Source organism: Barbus barbus (genome assembly GCF_936440315.1).
Source record: "Barbus barbus genome assembly, chromosome: 14".
NCBI lineage: Eukaryota > Metazoa > Chordata > Actinopteri > Cypriniformes > Cyprinidae > Barbus > Barbus barbus.
The window spans coordinates 31,423,234-31,442,204 of record NC_136742.1 but is presented as its reverse complement, the minus strand read 5'-3'; the positions used below and the strand labels follow the sequence as shown (position 1 = coordinate 31,442,204).

The 18,971-nt window shown below is 36.5% G+C and overlaps 3 protein-coding genes across 7 annotated transcripts; 2 read left to right on the top strand and 1 right to left on the bottom strand.

The window, feature by feature from the left end:
• Positions 1-1,474: 1,474 nt before the first annotated feature.
• Positions 1,475-3,973, bottom strand: rps29 (ribosomal protein S29). The gene is made up of 3 exons (XM_079434000.1): positions 2,896-3,973; positions 1,739-1,838; positions 1,475-1,586 (listed from the first exon to the last, which is right to left on the bottom strand). The coding sequence occupies exons 1-3, from the start codon at positions 2,955-2,957 to the stop codon at positions 1,578-1,580; spliced, it is 171 nt and encodes a 56-aa protein (XP_079290126.1). The 5' UTR covers positions 2,958-3,973; the 3' UTR covers positions 1,475-1,577.
• On the top strand, positions 2,517-9,599 carry LOC306880472 (alpha-1,6-mannosyl-glycoprotein 2-beta-N-acetylglucosaminyltransferase-like). 4 transcript variants are annotated; one of them, XM_079433999.1, is made up of 2 exons: positions 2,517-2,702; positions 7,264-9,326. In XM_079433999.1, the coding sequence occupies exon 2, from the start codon at positions 7,481-7,483 to the stop codon at positions 8,843-8,845; it is 1,365 nt and encodes a 454-aa protein (XP_079290125.1). In that variant the 5' UTR covers positions 2,517-2,702; positions 7,264-7,480; the 3' UTR covers positions 8,846-9,326. The 4 variants fall into 4 exon arrangements, with proteins under 4 accessions (XP_079290125.1, XP_079290123.1, XP_079290122.1 ...); XM_079433997.1 differs by lacking the exon at positions 2,517-2,702 and adding an exon at positions 3,914-4,174 and having other exon boundaries at positions 7,264-9,599; XM_079433996.1 differs by lacking the exon at positions 2,517-2,702 and adding an exon at positions 3,924-4,062 and having other exon boundaries at positions 7,264-9,599.
• A 3,444-nt stretch (positions 9,600-13,043) lies between these two features.
• Positions 13,044-18,893, top strand: LOC306880471 (heat shock protein HSP 90-alpha 1-like; the record flags this gene model as incomplete). Of its 2 annotated transcripts, XM_079433995.1 has the most annotated exons (11): positions 13,044-13,335; positions 14,929-15,081; positions 15,165-15,531; positions 15,618-15,751; positions 15,837-16,136; positions 16,338-16,503; positions 16,601-16,791; positions 16,874-17,021; positions 17,106-17,374; positions 17,455-17,788; positions 18,540-18,893. In XM_079433995.1, the coding sequence occupies 10 exons, from the start codon at positions 14,929-14,931 to the stop codon at positions 18,647-18,649; spliced, it is 2,172 nt and encodes a 723-aa protein (XP_079290121.1). In that variant the 3' UTR covers positions 18,650-18,893. The 2 variants fall into 2 exon arrangements, with proteins under 2 accessions (XP_079290121.1, XP_079290120.1); XM_079433994.1 differs by lacking the exon at positions 13,044-13,335 and having other exon boundaries at positions 14,923-15,081.
• Positions 18,894-18,971: the final 78 nt, after the last annotated feature.

Here is an 18,971-nt window from a genome sequence, read left to right as displayed (position 1 = left end):
GTCCTCTGATTATACATTAATTAACATTAAAATATGTCGTTTGTTGACAATTTGTATCAAAAAATATTGTAATGACATTTTCAGTACATTTTACCTCACTTTTAAACAAAATGTTATTGATGAACTCCCATTTACGAAACATTTATGTCATATTTTATTTTAAGCGGTTGCTTTAAATTATTTAACGTTAAACGTGAAAAACGTGTAGCCAACGTGGAGGCGTTCCTCATGAATATTAATTACCGTGGGCTGAGGGCGTGGGCAGCGGTGGCTGCGCGTCCAATCAAGGATCGTAATTAATATTCATGAGGCACATCATATTATTTACTCATATTGTTTTCTAAATAAACTGTAAACAGAGATGGCTGTCGCGACGAGGTGGCCGAGTGGTTAAGGCGATGGACTGCTAATCCATTGTGCTCTGCACGCGTGGGTTCGAATCCCATCCTCGTCGACAGCTTTTTGAGTGTAAATAGTTACTGTTGCTATGGTTACTGTCGGGCTTCCAGATCAAAGAATAAAAAAATTAAAAAAATGAGTGCAGATTATAAATACTGAACTAATCAAATGCAGTTAGCATCTAGCATGCAGTTAGAAGTGCAAGAATATAGTGTTTTATATACAGAGTAAGTGAAGCTATAACTTACAGTACTGTACAGTGCTATACAATACTTAAAGTATATAAGAGAATATAAATAGGTGTAAGTGTAAGAACCGTGGTAATAAATGCAGATGGTTGTGTGTGCAATAGTATTGTTAAAAAATGTATAGTCTATGCAAAATCTGAGTAGTGCAATAATATTTTTATAGAAAGTTAACTGTTTTGTACAGTAACACTGTTAGGCGTTGTACAGTGTAATAGATTAATGTACAGTGCAAAATATCAAATTAACACATTAAAAACCATGGTATGAATTACCTTTATGGCACATACATAAATTAAACATGTTATTGTATCAGTAATGGAGCTGTTGCTGATGTTTGTATTTATTTTTGCACAAATTCTAATTCTATACACTGTATCCATCCATATATATATATATATATATATAAACAAACTGCTGAGTTAATAAAACCTGATTAACATTGTCAATTATTTATTTTCCCTTCTGCACAACTTTGGTCAAAATCATATTTTTACTCTTCTCTTGATTTGCATCGTTGTCTTCTACAGCTCAAGTTTGCTTAGGTGTAATATTTAATTGCATATATAATCAGTGAGGTTTAGACATTCACAAGTTTATCAATTTACTGCAAAATGATTACAGCTAAACAGCTTCTGCAACCAAACGATAACTTGTCTTTATTTTAACCATAGACAAGCATCATTATTTTCATTTCCAGATACACGCTTATGAAATATGTGGAAACAAAGAATAAGAATCTATAAACCTTCAGTTTACTGAAATCAGACGTTTTCATCTCACAACCCGTTTTCAATCTTCCTATATAATGAAGAGAAACACAGTGCAACTTCTGAACAGAAACAAAACGATGTTTATTGAATGCTCCAGAGTAACTTCATGATGTTAGGATGGTGAGCTGGAGGACATCATGGAAGTTCAGCGGTCAGGAGTTCAGTCCAGCTGGATAAAGAGAGACAACAGTGAGATGCAGCAGTAAGTCATACAGTAAATTATTAAAGAAGTCAAATGCTTCCAAAAAAGCATGCATGATTTAACGATGAGCACCTTCTGACGAGCAGAACTCAAACACAGTTAAAAGCATGAATACTTGCCTTGACAAAGCCGATATCTTTAGCGTACTGTCTGAAGCACTGGCGGCACATGTTGAGTCCGTATTTACGGATCAGACCATGTCTGTTTGAGCAAACCCGGCTGGAGAAAACAAGACAACACAGATTAATCTAAAATATATAAAAATACAATCGATTATTTGATTTAATACTACTTTCACTATTAATTAGCATCCTTTATAAGCCTTGAAATGCATCAAAATAATTAACCAAAAACTATTTTATGAAATGATCAAGTTTATAATTATAATCTGATATCAACCTTGCACATTAAAACTCAACTTCAAACTGTAATTTAAGATATTTGGTGAAGACGCCACAAGACTTGCACTTTATCAAGAAAACACTTAAGAATACTTTCATTTAAAGAGACAGTGCACACTAATTAAAATGTCATTTACTTTAGTTTCTGGTCCTTATTGACTATATCTATATTCTTCAAAATATATTTTAGGTTCAACAGAAAAAAGAAATACACTGCAAAAAAAAAAAAGATTTCCTAACATCTGTTATAAACATCTACAATTCTTCACATCAAGATGCATTCAGATATTTCTGCATGTTTTAAGCACAAAAAAACCTAACTTGATCACTTTTTCAGAAAACTATACTTTTTACTTGTAAAGTAATTGCTTCTTGATTCAATAATTTAGGTATTTATATTAAAAAGGCAAAGAAACTAAGAAAAATGTTTGCAGTGCAGAATTTTAACACGAAATAAGAGGACTTTTATTATTATTTTAAAGTGAATCTCTTTAGTGAGACGGAAATGAGTAGCAGAATAATATCAATATTAAAGGATCGCTCCTCGTGTCGATCCGAGACATTAAGACCTTGTTTTGTCAGATTTCATCAGAAATATCTTCATTAGTGCTCCGATGAGCGCAGATCTGACGGGTTTGGAGCATGAGGACGAGTAATGACTGAATTCTGATTTCAGGGTGAAGTAAGTTTATCAGTTTAAGGTTGAAATGTTTCCTAAACGCGGTATTAGCCGAGATCAGAGCTAGCCGCCGCCATATTAGCGCTTCTTCCTCAAACATGTGCTTCACAATCAGCTCTGAATAAACACACGACGGCCTGAACACACACACAATCACAACCCCTTCACATTACACCGCGACTGAAGCAGAACTGACCAGGATCGGGATCCCTGGCCGTATTTTCTGGGGTGACTCCAGTAGAGCTGCTGATGGCCCATCTCGTCTCTCTCGATCGGGATGTAGGAAAGGAAGTGGCGCTTGTGCGCAGGCGCAGAAAAGACGCGCTCCTTCTACGCGCTTCCTGTGACGACAGCGCCGCTTAGCGGTCTACACACACAAACAAAAACAACGACTGTTATTATTATTATTATTTAGTCATTTAGCAGATGCTTTTATCCAAAGCGACTTACCAATGAGGACAACAGAAGCATTCAATTGTAGTATTAAAACAACTAAAAACAGATCCTAAACTAAAAGCTAAAACTTTATAAATACTACCTATACACATTTTAAAAATAAAGAAAAATTAATAACAATGACAAATGCATACAACAAAATTTAAAAACTTAACATTTAAATAAAAAAATACAGCTAAAAACAATTCAAAATATTAAAGAAAAAAAAGCCTAAATTTTGGCTATACTGTATTTTCTTGCGCCGAAATAGATTTTGAAATACATTTTGGTATATGAACTCTCAAAAATATTTCATTGAGCTTCACTGTTTATAACATTATATTTAAAATATATTTTGTCCAGAATAAATGGATAATTTCTATAACGTTCCCTTAACGTTCTGTTATAATAACATTCTATAAACCCCATTTTTATATCATAATCATAACCCAATCAAACCCAAACACATCTGCACCTAATGGTTGCGATGACAAATTACACAAAAAAGCGTCACATTTTCTTAACAATTTAATGGATCTGGCGACAAAAAACACATCTAATTCAATTCTACATATAAAACCCCATATATTTCATATTATTTGACATGATTTTGTAAAAATGTTGTAAGACGCAAGAATTAGACAAATTAGTCACAAAGTAGAAGTAACCCTATCAATCATTATGATCGCTAAATATATCTAATATGAGCTTGTTGCATGCATTGCATGAACTTTTTCATTCTTTTTTTAAGCAGAAAAGGCGAATATTGTGTGTCATGTGACATCAGGCGCGTGCTGACAGCTGAGGCCCCCGAGGTTTGCTGGAGCCTTTGGTTCCGCGCGCGGAGCCTGAGCACTATGACACGCGTCTTCAATTAAAATGCGCTTCTATGAGGACATGACAGCTGCCATACATGCCTGCATCTGCGGTGAGGCTTTGATTCTCATTGGGTTTCTGTGGTTCGTGTGGATCAACATGCGGCAGCTCTTTAAGAATCAGTAGCAGCAAAGCTAACGAGTGACAGTGCATCACAACAATCGGTATGCATTCGCGTGCATCGATTATCAGTCAGTTAAAACGAGTAATATCAACAAAATACAGTTTGTGATGAATGCAATGGCATGTTTTTGGCTTTAATGCTTTTTCTGGCTCGCGCCGCTACTCGCTTTAGCATGCAGCTGCAATAATGCATTCGTGCTGGCTTCATACTTCCTTGTTTTTAAACTTTACCCAGTGCATATTTGTGCAATCAAACGCTTTCTCACAATTATGAAGCTCTAGAATTGCATTAGTTGACAGTCGTGTAAATATGGTCGCGTTTCTCCCATATTGTGTTTTTGCGCGTGCACGTGCATGTATTTCCCGCAGGTTTAATCATAGCATTCATGGTCATAAAAATACGAATGCATTAACCTGCTAAAAGCACACAGTATATGTAGAAATGAAAGGGTGTTTGTCTTGGTGATTCACTGCAGCTTGTGGTAAGTTAGTGAATCATATGCAGTACTACTGTAGTATTAGTATAGATGTTAGGATAATCTGTACAGTAATGCATTTATTTAAGCAGAAGATTGTTATTTGGAAGCAGCACTCATGATATGCATTAACACGTTTGCACTTTCTTTAATGCATGTGAGTGTTTTTCCCATTTGAGAGGTTCAGAATAGTGTTTTTATATATTTCTGTGGTTGTTTTTGTCATTTATCTCGCATACTATACATACTAGTAAGGAAAATAATTTACAGTTTAGAATGTGGAATCTAATATATGCAAAACTCTCATTTAGTCATTTCTGACATGTTATGAAGTCACAGGTATGTTCACATGCATCCTAATAGTCTGTGAAGAATCCAGATAACTTGATCTAAATGAAAAGACTTGATGTAAACACCCCAGTCTAACAAATATTAATCAATTAGGCTTATCCTGATTGAATATGTTGATCTGATATGATTTAAAGAGTTGCAGATATTAAATAATCAGGTTAATAGAAGAGTAATCGCCATTAAATTTGACTTCTTTCACAACCAGAAGCAGCTTGCATGCGTTGTGCATATTCTCATCTACAAATATCTAGTTAGTGATTACAGCCTATTTTTGGGTGCTGCTTGTAATTCTCGTTAGCAGCCTGAAATTTAAAGCATATTTTTAAATATGTAAACACCAGCTGAGATGCATGCATGCATTGGATCACTTTCAAGAATCTGTTTACATGTGGAAAATCATGTAAATGGATGTTTTTAATCTGATTGCACTTAGAAACATTTAGAAGCAACAGCGAACCGTTTCTTTGTATTGGAAACATTATTTTAGTATGTTATTATCTGTGCTGCACTGCTACTGTTCTAGTCTTCTAATTAGCAGCTCTTCAGGTTAAATCCACAGAGACTAGTAATTAGGTCTGGACCCCTGTGGGTTTATACTTTAGTTGAATCCAGGGCCACATTTGTTATATTAATACTGTTTTAATACTATTAATCTCATGTTTCTTAGGGCACTTGGTCGAGAAAGATTTGATGTGCACAATGCAATATATCACAGAGTGTGTCGTGCATTTGAAATACAATCAGCTTTAATACTTGAGCCATGCATTTTGCCTTTGGTCAGCCATAAAAATAGGCCACATTAAGAGGTTTTGCCTTTTCATCAGATAATCCTTTCTTGAGAACAAAAATGCTTTTCTTAAAAGCATGCTAAACTTAAAAGGCATATATAATTTGCATTTGGATTTTTACCGTAAACAAACTACACTTCATTTGATGCATATTTGTCAGTCATACATAAATGAAACAGGTGAGATTTCTGTAACTACATGTTTTAAATACACAGTAACCAGGTTTATATATTTATCATTAATAAATCTGCATTGTTTCAAAACCGGAAATTGCTTGTTCCACAGCTAACCATATTTCAATAATGTTTTTGTTTTTGCAACTGCATAAATGTAATAGTTTTTTTTACAGTGAACAAATTTATGCTGATTCTCTAAGCAATTTGAATGCATGAATTTTAAAAACAGAATTGTTTAAATGCATTCAAATAGATTACCTTTTAAAAATATAATCATTTAAATACAATTAAATAGATGCAAATAGTTAACAATAAACTGGATAGACCTGACCTGGCAAATATATATATATATAAATAAATAAAGATTTATTGATTGATTGATTGATTGATTGATTTAGCAGATGCTTTTATCCAAAGCGACTTACAAATGAGGCCAATGGAGGCAATCAAAATCAACAAAAGAACAACAACATGCAAGTGCTATAACAGGGTTCCTCAAATCTTTCCCTGGAGGTCAAATCTGCTGCAGAGTTTAGCTCCAACCCTGATCAAACTCACCTACCTGTGATTTTCTAATGATCTTGAAGACTCTGATTAGCAGCTCAGGTGTGTTTGATTAGGGTTAGAGCTCAACTCTGCAGGAATGGTCCAGATTTGAGGATCCCTGTGCTATAACAAGTCTTAGGCCGTTTCTCAATATGCGTACTTGTCTGTACTTGTGTTCTTGTGGACTTGTGAAACGTCATCAGTCGCTGCCCAAGTACTGTTCCAATTCAAAGTTCACATCTAGCCAAGTCCAGTTCAAATCCCCGGATGTGTTCTTGATCCGCCCCTTTTACCGAGGATGCACCGAGAGGTGACTTGTGCGGACTTGATACGGGCCATAACCCAGAATTCAGTTCGTCCTCCCGTCCTCGAGAGTTCGTTCTTCTGAGTCGAACTTGGCAAGTCCAAACTCGAAAGGACGGAAGTCCAGACTCTGCGAACTTGGTATTGAGAAACGGCCATAGTTAGCTTAACGCAATACACGTAGCAAGTTTTTTTTTTATTTTATTATATAATAAAAAGAAAACAGATATAATAGAGCAAGCTAGAGGCATCACATCAAGTTTTGATTTGTTTGTAAAACAGTGTAATCCAAACATAAGGAAATTTCATATGCAATTCAAACACATAAATATTTAAGTAAGGCCTAAATATTTTTTGAGTGTAGCTACTAAAATTCCATTGTTTACAATGAATATTTTTTGTAAGGTGAATTCAGTCATTTGTAATGTCACTTGCAAACAAATCTCAGACCGTGCTAATTAAAATCACCCTTTTGATTCATTTTCCACAGGTTTTAAAAGGCGACTCCTTTGCCTCTAAGAAAAATGCCTTATGGGAAACAGCGTCATTCGATTACATTCCAGAATTAGAGGAACAAGACTGAGCTGCATTTTCTATGATAACGTTTTGTACCCAATCTGCTGTCGCAGACTTTTTTTGCATCACAAACCTGCCGTCCTCGTCTCCCGAATCATTTCTACGACCGTCCCGCGAGGCGACTGCCTATCATGAGATTCCGAATTTACAAGCGAAAGGTGGTAATACTGACTCTAGTGGTGGTCATCTGCGGATTCGCCGTCTGGAATAGCGGGAAACCGAAGAAGGCGAGCGCCGCAGTGTTTCCCAAAGAGGCGGAAACGGGGAAACGGAGTAGCGTTGGCGGTCAAGTACAAATACAGGTCACGATCCCAGTAACCCGTAAAACTCTCAACGAAACTCTTCCGGAAAAACAACAGTTACAACCACAGGCAGCTGCCAAATCTGAAGCGGATAACGCAACTCTGGTGTACCGAGGAATCGTCTTTCAACTCAACTTCGACCAGATCCTAAGAAACGAGGAGAAGTTTCGCTCCTCACGCCAGAAGGACGACCTAGTCGTCGTCGTCCAAGTTCACAACCGTCCCGAATACCTACGCCTGTTGGTGGACAGCTTAAGGAAATCGAAAGGAATCGAGAACGTCTTGCTGATATTCAGCCACGACTTCTGGTCGCCGGAAATCAACCAGATAGTCGCGTCCGTCGACTTCTGCTTGGTCCTTCAGATATTCTTCCCCTTCAGCATCCAACTCTATCCTCAAGAGTTCCCCGGGAATGACCCCAGAGATTGTCCTCGAGACATTCCCAAGAAAGATGCCTTAACCCTAGGCTGCTTAAACGCAGAGTACCCAGACTCCTTCGGACACTATCGGGAAGCCAAGTTCTCGCAGACCAAACACCATTGGTGGTGGAAGCTGCACTTTGTTTGGGATCGAGTCCGAGTCTTGAAGGAGCACCAAGGACTTTTATTGCTCATCGAAGAGGACCACTACCTCGCCCCCGACTTCTACCATCTTCTCAAACTCATGGCGTCCCTCAAGAAAGAGCAGTGTCCCGACTGCGACATCTTATCCCTAGGAAGCTACGGACACATCAGCTACTCCAGCAAAGCCAACAGAGTGGAGGTGAAGGCATGGAAGTCCACCGAGCATAACATGGGAATGGCGCTGAACAGAGATACCTACCAAAAACTCCTCAGATGCACCGATGCCTTCTGCACCTACGACGACTATAACTGGGATTGGTCGTTGCAGCACCTTACCGTGACCTGCTTGCCCACGTTCCTGAAGGTCATGGTCAGCGAGGCACCTCGCGTCTTCCACGCCGGCGACTGCGGGATGCACCACAAGAAGTCGGCTTGCATGCCGTCCACCCAGAAGACGAAGTTCGAGAACATTCTCCAGAGCAGCGGGAACCAGTTATTCCCCAAACAGCTGCTCATTACAAAGAGACTCCCAGCTTCTGGAGCCAAAGGAGTGGCTCCGCACGTCAAAAACGGAGGTTGGGGAGACATCAGGGACCACGAACTCTGCAAGAGCTACCTTCGATTGCAGTGACTTTGTATTGTTTTTGTTGTTTTTGCATCCTCTAATGAAAGCCTTTAAGAGTTCTTTACGGACTATTTCTTCCTATTGCCTGTTTTATTGAGATATTCCAAATAAAAAAAGTATGTGGCGTTTGGATTTGGTGGTTATGAGCATCATTGAAGTATTATAGTGTTATTGTTGTCATATTATCTATTATTAAACTGCATTTTTGTGCCATTTCGAAGACGACGTTTGTACGTGTGATTTTACGATCTGCAAAAGCATGAACTTTCTTATGTGCATATGTGTGTGTATATCTACAGACAGTGTAATTTTGATCTGTTTAAGGTTATGCTAAAGCGACTGGGCTATTTTTGATATGCAGATGAACTATTTTCTATTTGCTTGAATGTAACTGACCCTTTTCCAGGTGTAAGGTTCTGCTTCATATTGAACGTATTACAGCATTAGAATGGTTTTGAAGCTTTTGCAAGACATTAAAATTGCATTAACTATCTCGCAGTTCTCTTTAGCCCCTTATAGACCCTTTGTCCCATTTACACAAGCTTTCGGATCTCTGGCCTCAATCTTCACAGATCTAGCAAAGTGTGGGAAAATAAAGCCTTTGGAGCTAGTTTGTGATGTTTTAGGAGAACTATAGTTAGTAATCAGGGCTATTATGACTGAATATATAACTGAAATTATATATATATATATATATATTAGTGCTGTCCAACGATTAATCACGATTAATTGCATCCAAAATAAAAGTTTTTGTTTACATGATATATGTGTGTATACTGTGTATATTTATTATGTATATATAAATACAAACACATGCATGTATATATTTAAGAAAAAAGGCTATGATTAAATATATTTATATATAATATAAACTATAAATATATACATGTAAATATTTTCAAAATATATACTGGATGTGTGTGCATTTATATATACATGATAAATAAACACCGTACACATACATATAGTATGTAAACAAAAACTTATTTTGGATGCGATTAATCATTTGACAGCACTAATATACATATATATATATATATACACACAGGTATAGTTTCATATATGGTTTCTAATTTTCGCTGAAATTTCCCATTTTCATTCAGTTTAATTGAAAAAAAAACGAACTATATGGACATATTTAAAAGAAAATGGCAAAAATAATTAATATTTCTAATTTTAATTTAAAAAACACAAAATTACTAACATTTTAGCAAATATTTTAATGAATTTATAAAAATAAAATCTAATTCAAAATATTAACAAAATATTTTTATTTGTCGTTCTACACCTGTTTGACTTTCTTCAGTCGAAGACGATAGAAGGTTTTAAAAATGCCTTCGTGTTTTTTGTTCATACAATGAAAGTCAAGGGGAGCTGGTAACTGTACCGACAAAAACAGTAGAAACATTCTTCAAAATATCTCATTTTGTGTACTGGCCATTTAACTAAGTAAAATGGTGTCAGCTTCCTCTCTTTGAATGATTTTTATTAAATATTTTAACTTAATTTGATGATGCTTTCAGCTGCCAATAAGAGTGCTGTAGCTCCATTTAACACTTTTACTATGTTTGAATTTCAGTTCAAGAGTTTATCAAATACTTTTAGAGGGAAATATCTGCCAGAAGTGCTTCCTATCTGAATGTCCAATTCATACGCTGTAAAAACTGGTGTGAGCTATCTACTTTAAAACAAAATGGTAACAATATTCCACACAATATTTTTTAGTAGTTTTCAAGACTTGATTTTTTTAACGTGGAATCTACCTATACAGTGGGGCAAATAAGTATTTGACAAGTATTTAAATAAGTATTTTACTCATTATAATACACCAGGATGGAGCTCTGCTGAGTTTCTCGGAGTGTGTGCTTCTGGAGACGCCTGTGCTTGTCTTATGTAAGGGTCAGGGAGGGAAAGTGCTGGAAAACAGTGCAGGGCACTGGTCAGAAAACAACTGCAGCTAAAAAAGACTGGACTGGAGTGTTCCAGACTCAAATCAGCACATCCACAAACTACTGAGCCCAAAACAAGTCTCTCCACTGGATGTGAATGTCGTGCATTCGATTATTTATCTGTGCATTTTTCTCAAGACCATCTTAAGCTTCTTCATTTTTTCTTAAAGAGACAGTTCACTAAAAAAATGAAGATCTGTCTTCGTTTACTCACCCTCAAGATGTTTTAGCCAAATGTTTTGCTTGAAAGTTGTATTAAAAATAAATGACGCTTGCCTTGATATTTTGCTAATGCAGTGACATAAGAAGAATAAATGCGCTGGTAATTTTCTGCCAAGACATTATCCAGTAGTTTACAGACACCTCCATTAATCCTAACACAATACAATGAAGAGCAACATTCAGAGTTCTTTCAGGAGGTTTGTTCGTTTATTTATGCAGCGCTTTTCACAACACACATTGTTTGACAGCAGATTTACAGAGTTTCTTGATTTTAATGCCTAATTTTTCACATTTAATAGTTTAGAGCAAAACTCATGTTTGTTACTGTGGCCAGCTGCTGAGGAGCTCATTATTGTCATGGAAAACCAATGACACCATTTCCTTTATTTAAACATATTTATTTAAAACCGGTTTAATATGCATTTTATATTAATGCACCACATTGATTGGTAAACACCTTCAGTTACACTAGTTATAATCACATTAACATTTTTTCTTGTTTTCCTCCTATTGTGTTCAAACTGCTTTAATTTGCTTATTTCTGGTTACTTTCATTGGGGGTGATGAATGTCCATTCAACATTTCGACACAGATGTGTTTTAGAAAGGCTGCACAAATTTTGGTTGCTACTTTGATGTTTGGTCATATTGAACCCTATCGGCTTCAATGCAATCGTCCAAAAACAACAACAGAGAACTTGTATTGTTACTTAATAATAAAATTGAACACTTGGACAATCAGATTTGTTGACTCTGAATCTCAAGTTGATCAAGAAAAATCTGCAAAAAGATCAGATTTGTTTGGTTGTTAGTTTTTCGATCTCAGTTAGTCTGCACTGAAAATTAGCACGAGATACCACACTTATAATTCACTTATAATTATTCTCAGAGCCGGACATGTTTTTAGCACTGACAATAAGGGTGAGAATCCCATTTTAGCCTCAAAAGGAACTATTTCTATTTATTTACACCGAATACAAATAGCGATAAATGCTTTTTACACTAAGTACAAATACTGCTGTAGTCATTTGCAAAGCAGTATGTGAATAGTTGCTACAAAAGTGTCATTACCCAATAAATAAAACATCCAAAAATATTTGTATTTTTTTGTCTGTGCAGTTAATTTTGAACATAACAGGTCAAACTGACCCTTTTTTTAAAGCATTTTTTCATTCTTTTTTCTTTTTCATTTTGAAGAATGTTGGTAACAAACAGCTGCTGGTAGCATTGAATTCCATTCAAATATTTCTTCCATACTATGGAAGTCAATGGCTACCGTCAATTGTTTGGTTTATTTATTTATTTAACCAGGCAAGTTAATTAAGAACAAGTTCTTATTTTCAATAACGCATCTGCCAGGAGAATTAATATCTCACGAGAAACATACAAACATTTATTACAATACTCTAAACACATAAAAGAAAAAGAATAGAATCTCAGTGAAAGCATTTAGAGGTCGAGGTCGGTCAGAGCACTTAGTAATTTTTTAAATGCACATACTCCGATATTTGTCTCTACTTTCAATAACTTTTGTAGCACATTCCAATCATTTGTGGTAGCAAAAAAATATAATTAGATGATCTAGTTGCATTAAAATGAGGTTTTGAGCAATGAACATTCTCCTTTTGTGCTCAACAGAAGAAAGAAACTCACACAGGTTTGGAACAACTGAGCAAATATATGATTACAGAATTTTTATTGTAGGGTTAGGGTTATTTTTTTGGCAAGTTGCATGGAAATCAATGGGCGTCATTGACTCACAACACAACTGGGCCATAATTTCAACACAAGGAGGCCTGTAAGAATGCACTAGAATGCATGGGAACCTTTATCTCACAGGTGGCTCGTGTGATTTCTGGCATCTCAATTCAAAGCCTGTGATATTTTGTAATCTTACACAGCCAATGAGCATTCGAGATTCGCTCGCTGACCGGCCCATGTGACACCCGGAACGTTCTGGCCTTGATTGACAGACACCTCTTGTGACTCCCTGCCCCAAAAAGGACAAAAGGGGTATATGGTAGTGGGCTCGCCTGGCCTCGTCTCGCACACACGGCCCGCCGGTCTTACTTTAGCTCTCTAACACCCCTCCTTACTCTAGTGGACATTCCTTCTGGAACTTTCTCAAAGGGAGTTTCGAGAAACTTTGCTCACAAGTATATAAAGGCTGAAGAAGGCCCGATGCTTGGCAGATAAAGCGAAACCAGCGACGAGAAGTCAACGCCAGAGAGCACAGCTCAACAAACTCAAAGCAGTGGAGTATTTCTCCATATATACGCCAGAAGACTTTTTGCATAGACGTTTTATACAGAAGACAATCATCAAGGTAAGAGGAGTGAAATTCCACATATTAAATTTGTGATTTGCACACATATTACATTTGTGATTTGCACTGTTTTTAAAATTTTAAGAATTAAAAAAAAAATTCATTTAATTTCAAAATGCTTTAAAAATATGTTAAGATTGTATCAGAACATATTTGAATGGCAAATATTGTGTTTATTTATTTTTTGTGTTTTCTCAATTTTACAACATAACTAATTAATTCAAACATTTTCTGAATCCTCACATTCAAAATTAAAGCCAAAAAATGTAAGCAAATTCAATGGGTTTCATTTAAATGCTAAGAGCACATGTCTGCAAGCATGCAGCTCTAGGAGAAGCCTAATGACAGCAGCTGTGGCTTTTCAGACGATTTCTTAAACCAGTGTATTTACAAATGAGAATAGGTCATATTACATTAGTAAAACCCCCAAAATGGGGTATATAGATACTTTAGGTGGCATTATTGCACCATTTGCCTTCTGCTTCTGAGACATGTGACACCCTTTAAACTCATGGTGACAGCTGCTGGACATGTGCTGTTGATTCAATGGGATCAGCTGTTGCTTTTTTATCATTCACTCAAAGTTTAAAGACTTTTGGCCAAAGATGCAAGTTATTTACATGCATTTTGAAAAACTGACAATATATAACCTATATTTATTTATTTTTTTCCACCTTTTTAGTTTAGAATAATCTGCCGTTTTAATTCATAGGAATTTTAGGATGTAGTGATGAAAGTAATAAAAGCATTGTACCACAGAACATTTATATTATGAAATATTTGTGACCTTGCAGATTATTCAGATGCAAATGTTTATTCCAACATTTATGTTTAGTAAGAATAAATATATCTGTATTTTGAACAGGATTATTATAGTTAACTCTTAATTCAATTATTAAATTGTAATTAAAATTAAATCTATAAAATAAAATAAAAAACTAAAAAATGTTACCTAATAATAACAAAATAAAATATTAAAAACTTAGACTTATTTTATTTCAGCTAGTTTTCCAAGGGAACATTTCTCGTTTTCATTTAGTTTAACTTTAAATAAAAATCATGAATGAATAAATGCTATATAGACATATTTTAAAATAACAAAAACAAATAAAAACAACAAAATTACTAAAACTTTAACTAAAATAAACATGCACATGAAAAACATAAAACATATAAAAATACAATTTTATTCAAAATATTAAAAACTATAATAGTTTCTCATTTATACTAAAATAACACTGATTTGACAAAGTACCAAAGTTAATATATATTTTCCTTTAATTTTTTTAAATCAACTTTTTAGTTGAAACCTTGAGCGATTTATAATGCAGAGATGAATGTAATGAGAGCATAAGTAGAATATTGTACCACATATTGATATAAAAATATTTTGTAGTATCAGAGGAATATAAAAGAAGTTAAAATAATTATTTAAAAAACAGGTGTCATTCCAACATATATATTTAGTAAGAATTACTAAAGGACAGACAATGTTCAGAAACCTATTTAAATTATATAAATTAAATGGAATATATTAATTCTTTATAGTCCAGAATCCTTATTTATAATCCTTATTATGTATCTTTTATGCAGATGCCCGAGAACGCCGCACAGCCCATAATGGAGGAAGAAGTCGAGACCTTTGCCTTCCAGGCTGAGATCGCTCAGCTGATGTCTCTGATCATCAACACCTTCTACTCCAACAAAGAGATCTTCCTCAGAGAGCTCATCTCCAACTCTTCAGATGTAAGTCAATCAGTGCATTCTCCATTTATGCACCAGTATTTGTTCCAAAATTCACAATAACACAATGCTTATCTTCAAAACAGGCATTGGACAAGATCAGATACGAGAGCTTGACAGACCCAAGCAAACTCGACTCATGCAAGGACCTTAAGATTGAACTCACCCCCGATCTGAAAGAGCGCACACTCACAATCATCGACACCGGCATCGGCATGACCAAAGCAGATCTCATCAACAACCTGGGCACCATCGCCAAATCCGGCACGAAGGCCTTCATGGAGGCTCTGCAGGCCGGAGCAGACATTTCCATGATCGGTCAGTTTGGAGTGGGTTTCTATTCTGCCTACTTAGTGGCTGAGAAAGTCACGGTCATCACCAAACACATCGATGACGAGCAGTACATCTGGGAATCTGCAGCTGGTGGTTCCTTCACAGTGAGGCTAGACAACGGTATGAGCCCTTATAAGTGTTTTATTGGGGTTTTTTTTGTCTAAAAGTACTGGAACTTGACATATGCATTTGCTTTGGAATTGCAGGCCCATCCCTTGGACGTGGCACCAAAGTCATTCTCCACCTTAAAGAGGATCAATCCGAATATGTTGAGGAGAAGCGCATCAAAGAAGTTGTGAAGAAACACTCTCAGTTCATCGGTTACCCCATTACGCTCTTCGTAAGTGCTTGTACTTTGGTACCAGAACTGCAAACCTTGGTTCCTCTCAGCTTGAACAAATAAAGCATCAATCCTCATCTTGCAGGTTGAGAAACAGAGAGAGAAAGAAGTTGACCTTGAAGAAGGAGAAAAGGAGGAGGAGGTGGCGGCCGCCGATGAGAAAGACAAACCCAAGATTGAGGACTTGGGCGCTGATGAAGATGAAGACACCAAAGATGGCCAGAACAAGAGGAAGAAGAAGGTCAAGGAAAAGTACATTGATGCTCAGGAGCTCAACAAGACCAAGCCCCTTTGGACCCGTAACCCTGATGACATCACTAACGAGGAGTACGGCGAGTTCTACAAGAGTCTGAGCAACGACTGGGAGGATCACCTGGCCGTTAAGGTTGGTAGGAATATTGAGTCAAAAATGGATGGAGTTCTTATTGAGTAGACTAGATGATTAAGCCTCCAATTGTTTTGGTTTTAAACCACCGATAATCTTGTTTTTAAACTACCAATTTTCTTTTTGTTAAATTACCAATCATTTTGTTGTTAAACCACCAATAATCTTGTTTTTAAACCACTGATAATCTTGTTGTTGCAGCACTTCTCAGTTGAAGGCCAATTGGAGTTCCGTGCTCTATTGTTTGTACCCAGAAGAGCGTCTTTTGACCTTTTCGAGAACAAGAAGAAGAGAAACAACATTAAGTTGTACGTGCGCAGGGTCTTTATCATGGACAACTGCGATGAGCTCATTCCAGAATATCTCAGTAAGTATCTCAGGAATTAATTTGCAAACATTTCCTAGAAATGATACATCTGATATCGATATGACCCGAGAGTTAACAAGTTAAACTTTCCTCCCAGACTTCATCAAGGGTGTCGTGGACTCTGAGGATCTGCCGCTCAACATCTCCAGAGAGATGCTTCAGCAGAGCAAGATCCTGAAAGTCATCCGCAAGAACCTGGTCAAGAAGTGCATGGAGCTCTTCACCGAACTCTCCGAGGACAAAGACAACTACAAGAAGTGCTACGAGCAGTTCTCCAAGAACATCAAGGTGTGTGCTCTTTAGAGTAGTTATTGAAATCATAGATATCTTTGCAATATTTCCAAGCTAAAATGGCTTTTCCTGCTTGTAGCTGGGCATCCATGAAGACTCTCAGAACAGGAAGAAACTCTCAGAGCTGCTTCGCTATTACACATCGTCTTCTGGAGACGAGATGGTGTCCCTCAAGGACTATGTGTCTCGCATGAAGGACAGTCAGAAGCACATCTACTACATTACTGGTTAGTAGCTGGTTAATTCATTTTTTAAATGTTATTTTAACACACAGATCATTTTCTTACAAACCTTGCTCTTCTTCTCCAAAGGTGAGACCAAAGATCAGGTGGCCAACTCTGCTTTCGTGGAGCGCCTGCGTAAAGCTGGTCTGGAGGTGATCTACATGATCGAGCCCATCGATGAATACTGCGTGCAGCAGCTGAAGGAATACGATGGCAAAATCCTGGTGTCAGTGACCAAAGAGGGTCTGGAGCTGCCTGAGGACGAGGAGGAGAAGAAGAAGCAGGAAGAGCTGAAGAACAAATATGAGAACTTATGCAAGATCATGAAAGACATTCTGGACAAAAAGATTGAGAAGGTATGAGCCGTTAGCATACTAGACTTTGATTTTGAAGTGAATACTCTTCAGAGTCATTAAATGATAGTGTATCCAAACAGGTCACCGTCTCAAACCGTCTGGTGGCTTCGCCTTGCTGCATCGTCACAAGCACATACGGATGGACGGCCAACATGGAGAGGATCATGAAGTCTCAGGCCTTGAGGGACAACTCCACCATGGGCTACATGACCGCTAAAAAGCACCTAGAAATCAACCCCGTCCATCCCATCGTCGAGACCCTCAGAGAGAAAGCAGAAGCTGACAAGAACGACAAGGCAGTGAAAGACTTGGTGATCCTTCTGTTCGAAACCGCCCTGCTCTCCTCTGGATTCACCCTGGAAGACCCACAAACACATGCTAACCGCATCTACAGGATGATCAAACTTGGTCTTGGTAAGTTGGATGACTACAACAATTATACATTTAAACACACTAGCCTAGAGTATATCACCGTTATTAATGCATTATTAATGGTAACGCCCATCAAAACAATCAGTTCACCACTACACTCTTAATAATTGAAGTTCCTTATCGGCATCTAGAACTTTTAACATCCATGGAAACTTTCCAATGAATAGTGGAGTGAAAAAAGATCATTAAAATGTTCTTAAAATGGATCTTTTAAGAATTACCCACTAAAACATATCAGTCCACCAAATAAAGGTTCTTTATTGACATCTATGGTTCCACGAAGAACCTTTAACATCCATGGAACCTTTCCATTGCACTAAAAGTTCTTTTTAATGAAAAAAAAAAAGTTTCTTAAGATCATTAAAATGTTCTTCACGCTAATAAAAATGTATCTTTTAAGAATTACCCACTAAAACATATCAGTCCACCAAATAAAGGGTCATTATTGGCTTTGATGGTTCCACGAAGAACCTTTAACATCCATGGGACCTTTCTAATGCACAAAAGATTATTTATAGTGGAAAAAGTTTCTTTAGATCATTAATAAAACTAATAAAAACATTACTGAACACTTTACACTAATAAAAAATCTATTCTTTTAAGAATTGTCCAATGAAAGGTTCTATGGGAACCCAAAAATGGTTTTTCAATGGCCTTTATTTTTAAGGGTGTAGTCATGAATGAAATTTCATTGAAACAATGTGTTAATTATATTTAATCTCTTCTCTCTCAGGCATTGATGAGGATGACTCTGCTGTAGAAGACATTACTCAACCCGCTGAAGAAGATATGCCCGTTCTAGAAGGAGACGATGATAGTTCTAGAATGGAGGAAGTCGACTAAAGAGTTTTAGTGTAAATAGCACTAAATTGTTAATGTATTTAATATATTGTTTTTGTAAAAAACAATCTCCACACCCCAAAGTGAACGTTAACAAGCCAATTTAATTTTTAGCAATATTTTTTGTGTAGTTACTGTACCAGAAAATTGAATTTTCTGAGCTTTTCTAATATAAGCTGCTGTTTTTTTTTTTTTTTTTTGTAAACCTGATTTGAAAGTTTTTAATAAATGACTAATGATAAATATGATCTGGAGTCAGTCTTTATTACTTTTGATTTCCCGAACAATCTAGAAATTTCATCTCCCTCAGTCTCGGCCCCGCCCC

What these genes read in the sequence shown, in the direction of transcription:
- LOC306880472 (XM_079433997.1), top strand. Translation starts at nt 7,481, where the DNA reads ATGAGATTCCGAATTTACAAGCGAAAGGTGGTAATACTGACTCTAGTG.
- rps29 (XM_079434000.1), bottom strand. Translation starts at nt 2,957, where the DNA reads ATGGGCCATCAGCAGCTCTACTGGAGTCACCCCAGAAAATACGGCCAG. An exon ending in GGCCAGGGATCCCGATCCTG is followed by an intron (nt 1,839 to 2,895) that starts GTCAGTTCTGCT and finishes TGTTTTCTCCAG; the next exon opens with CCGGGTTTGCTCAAACAGAC.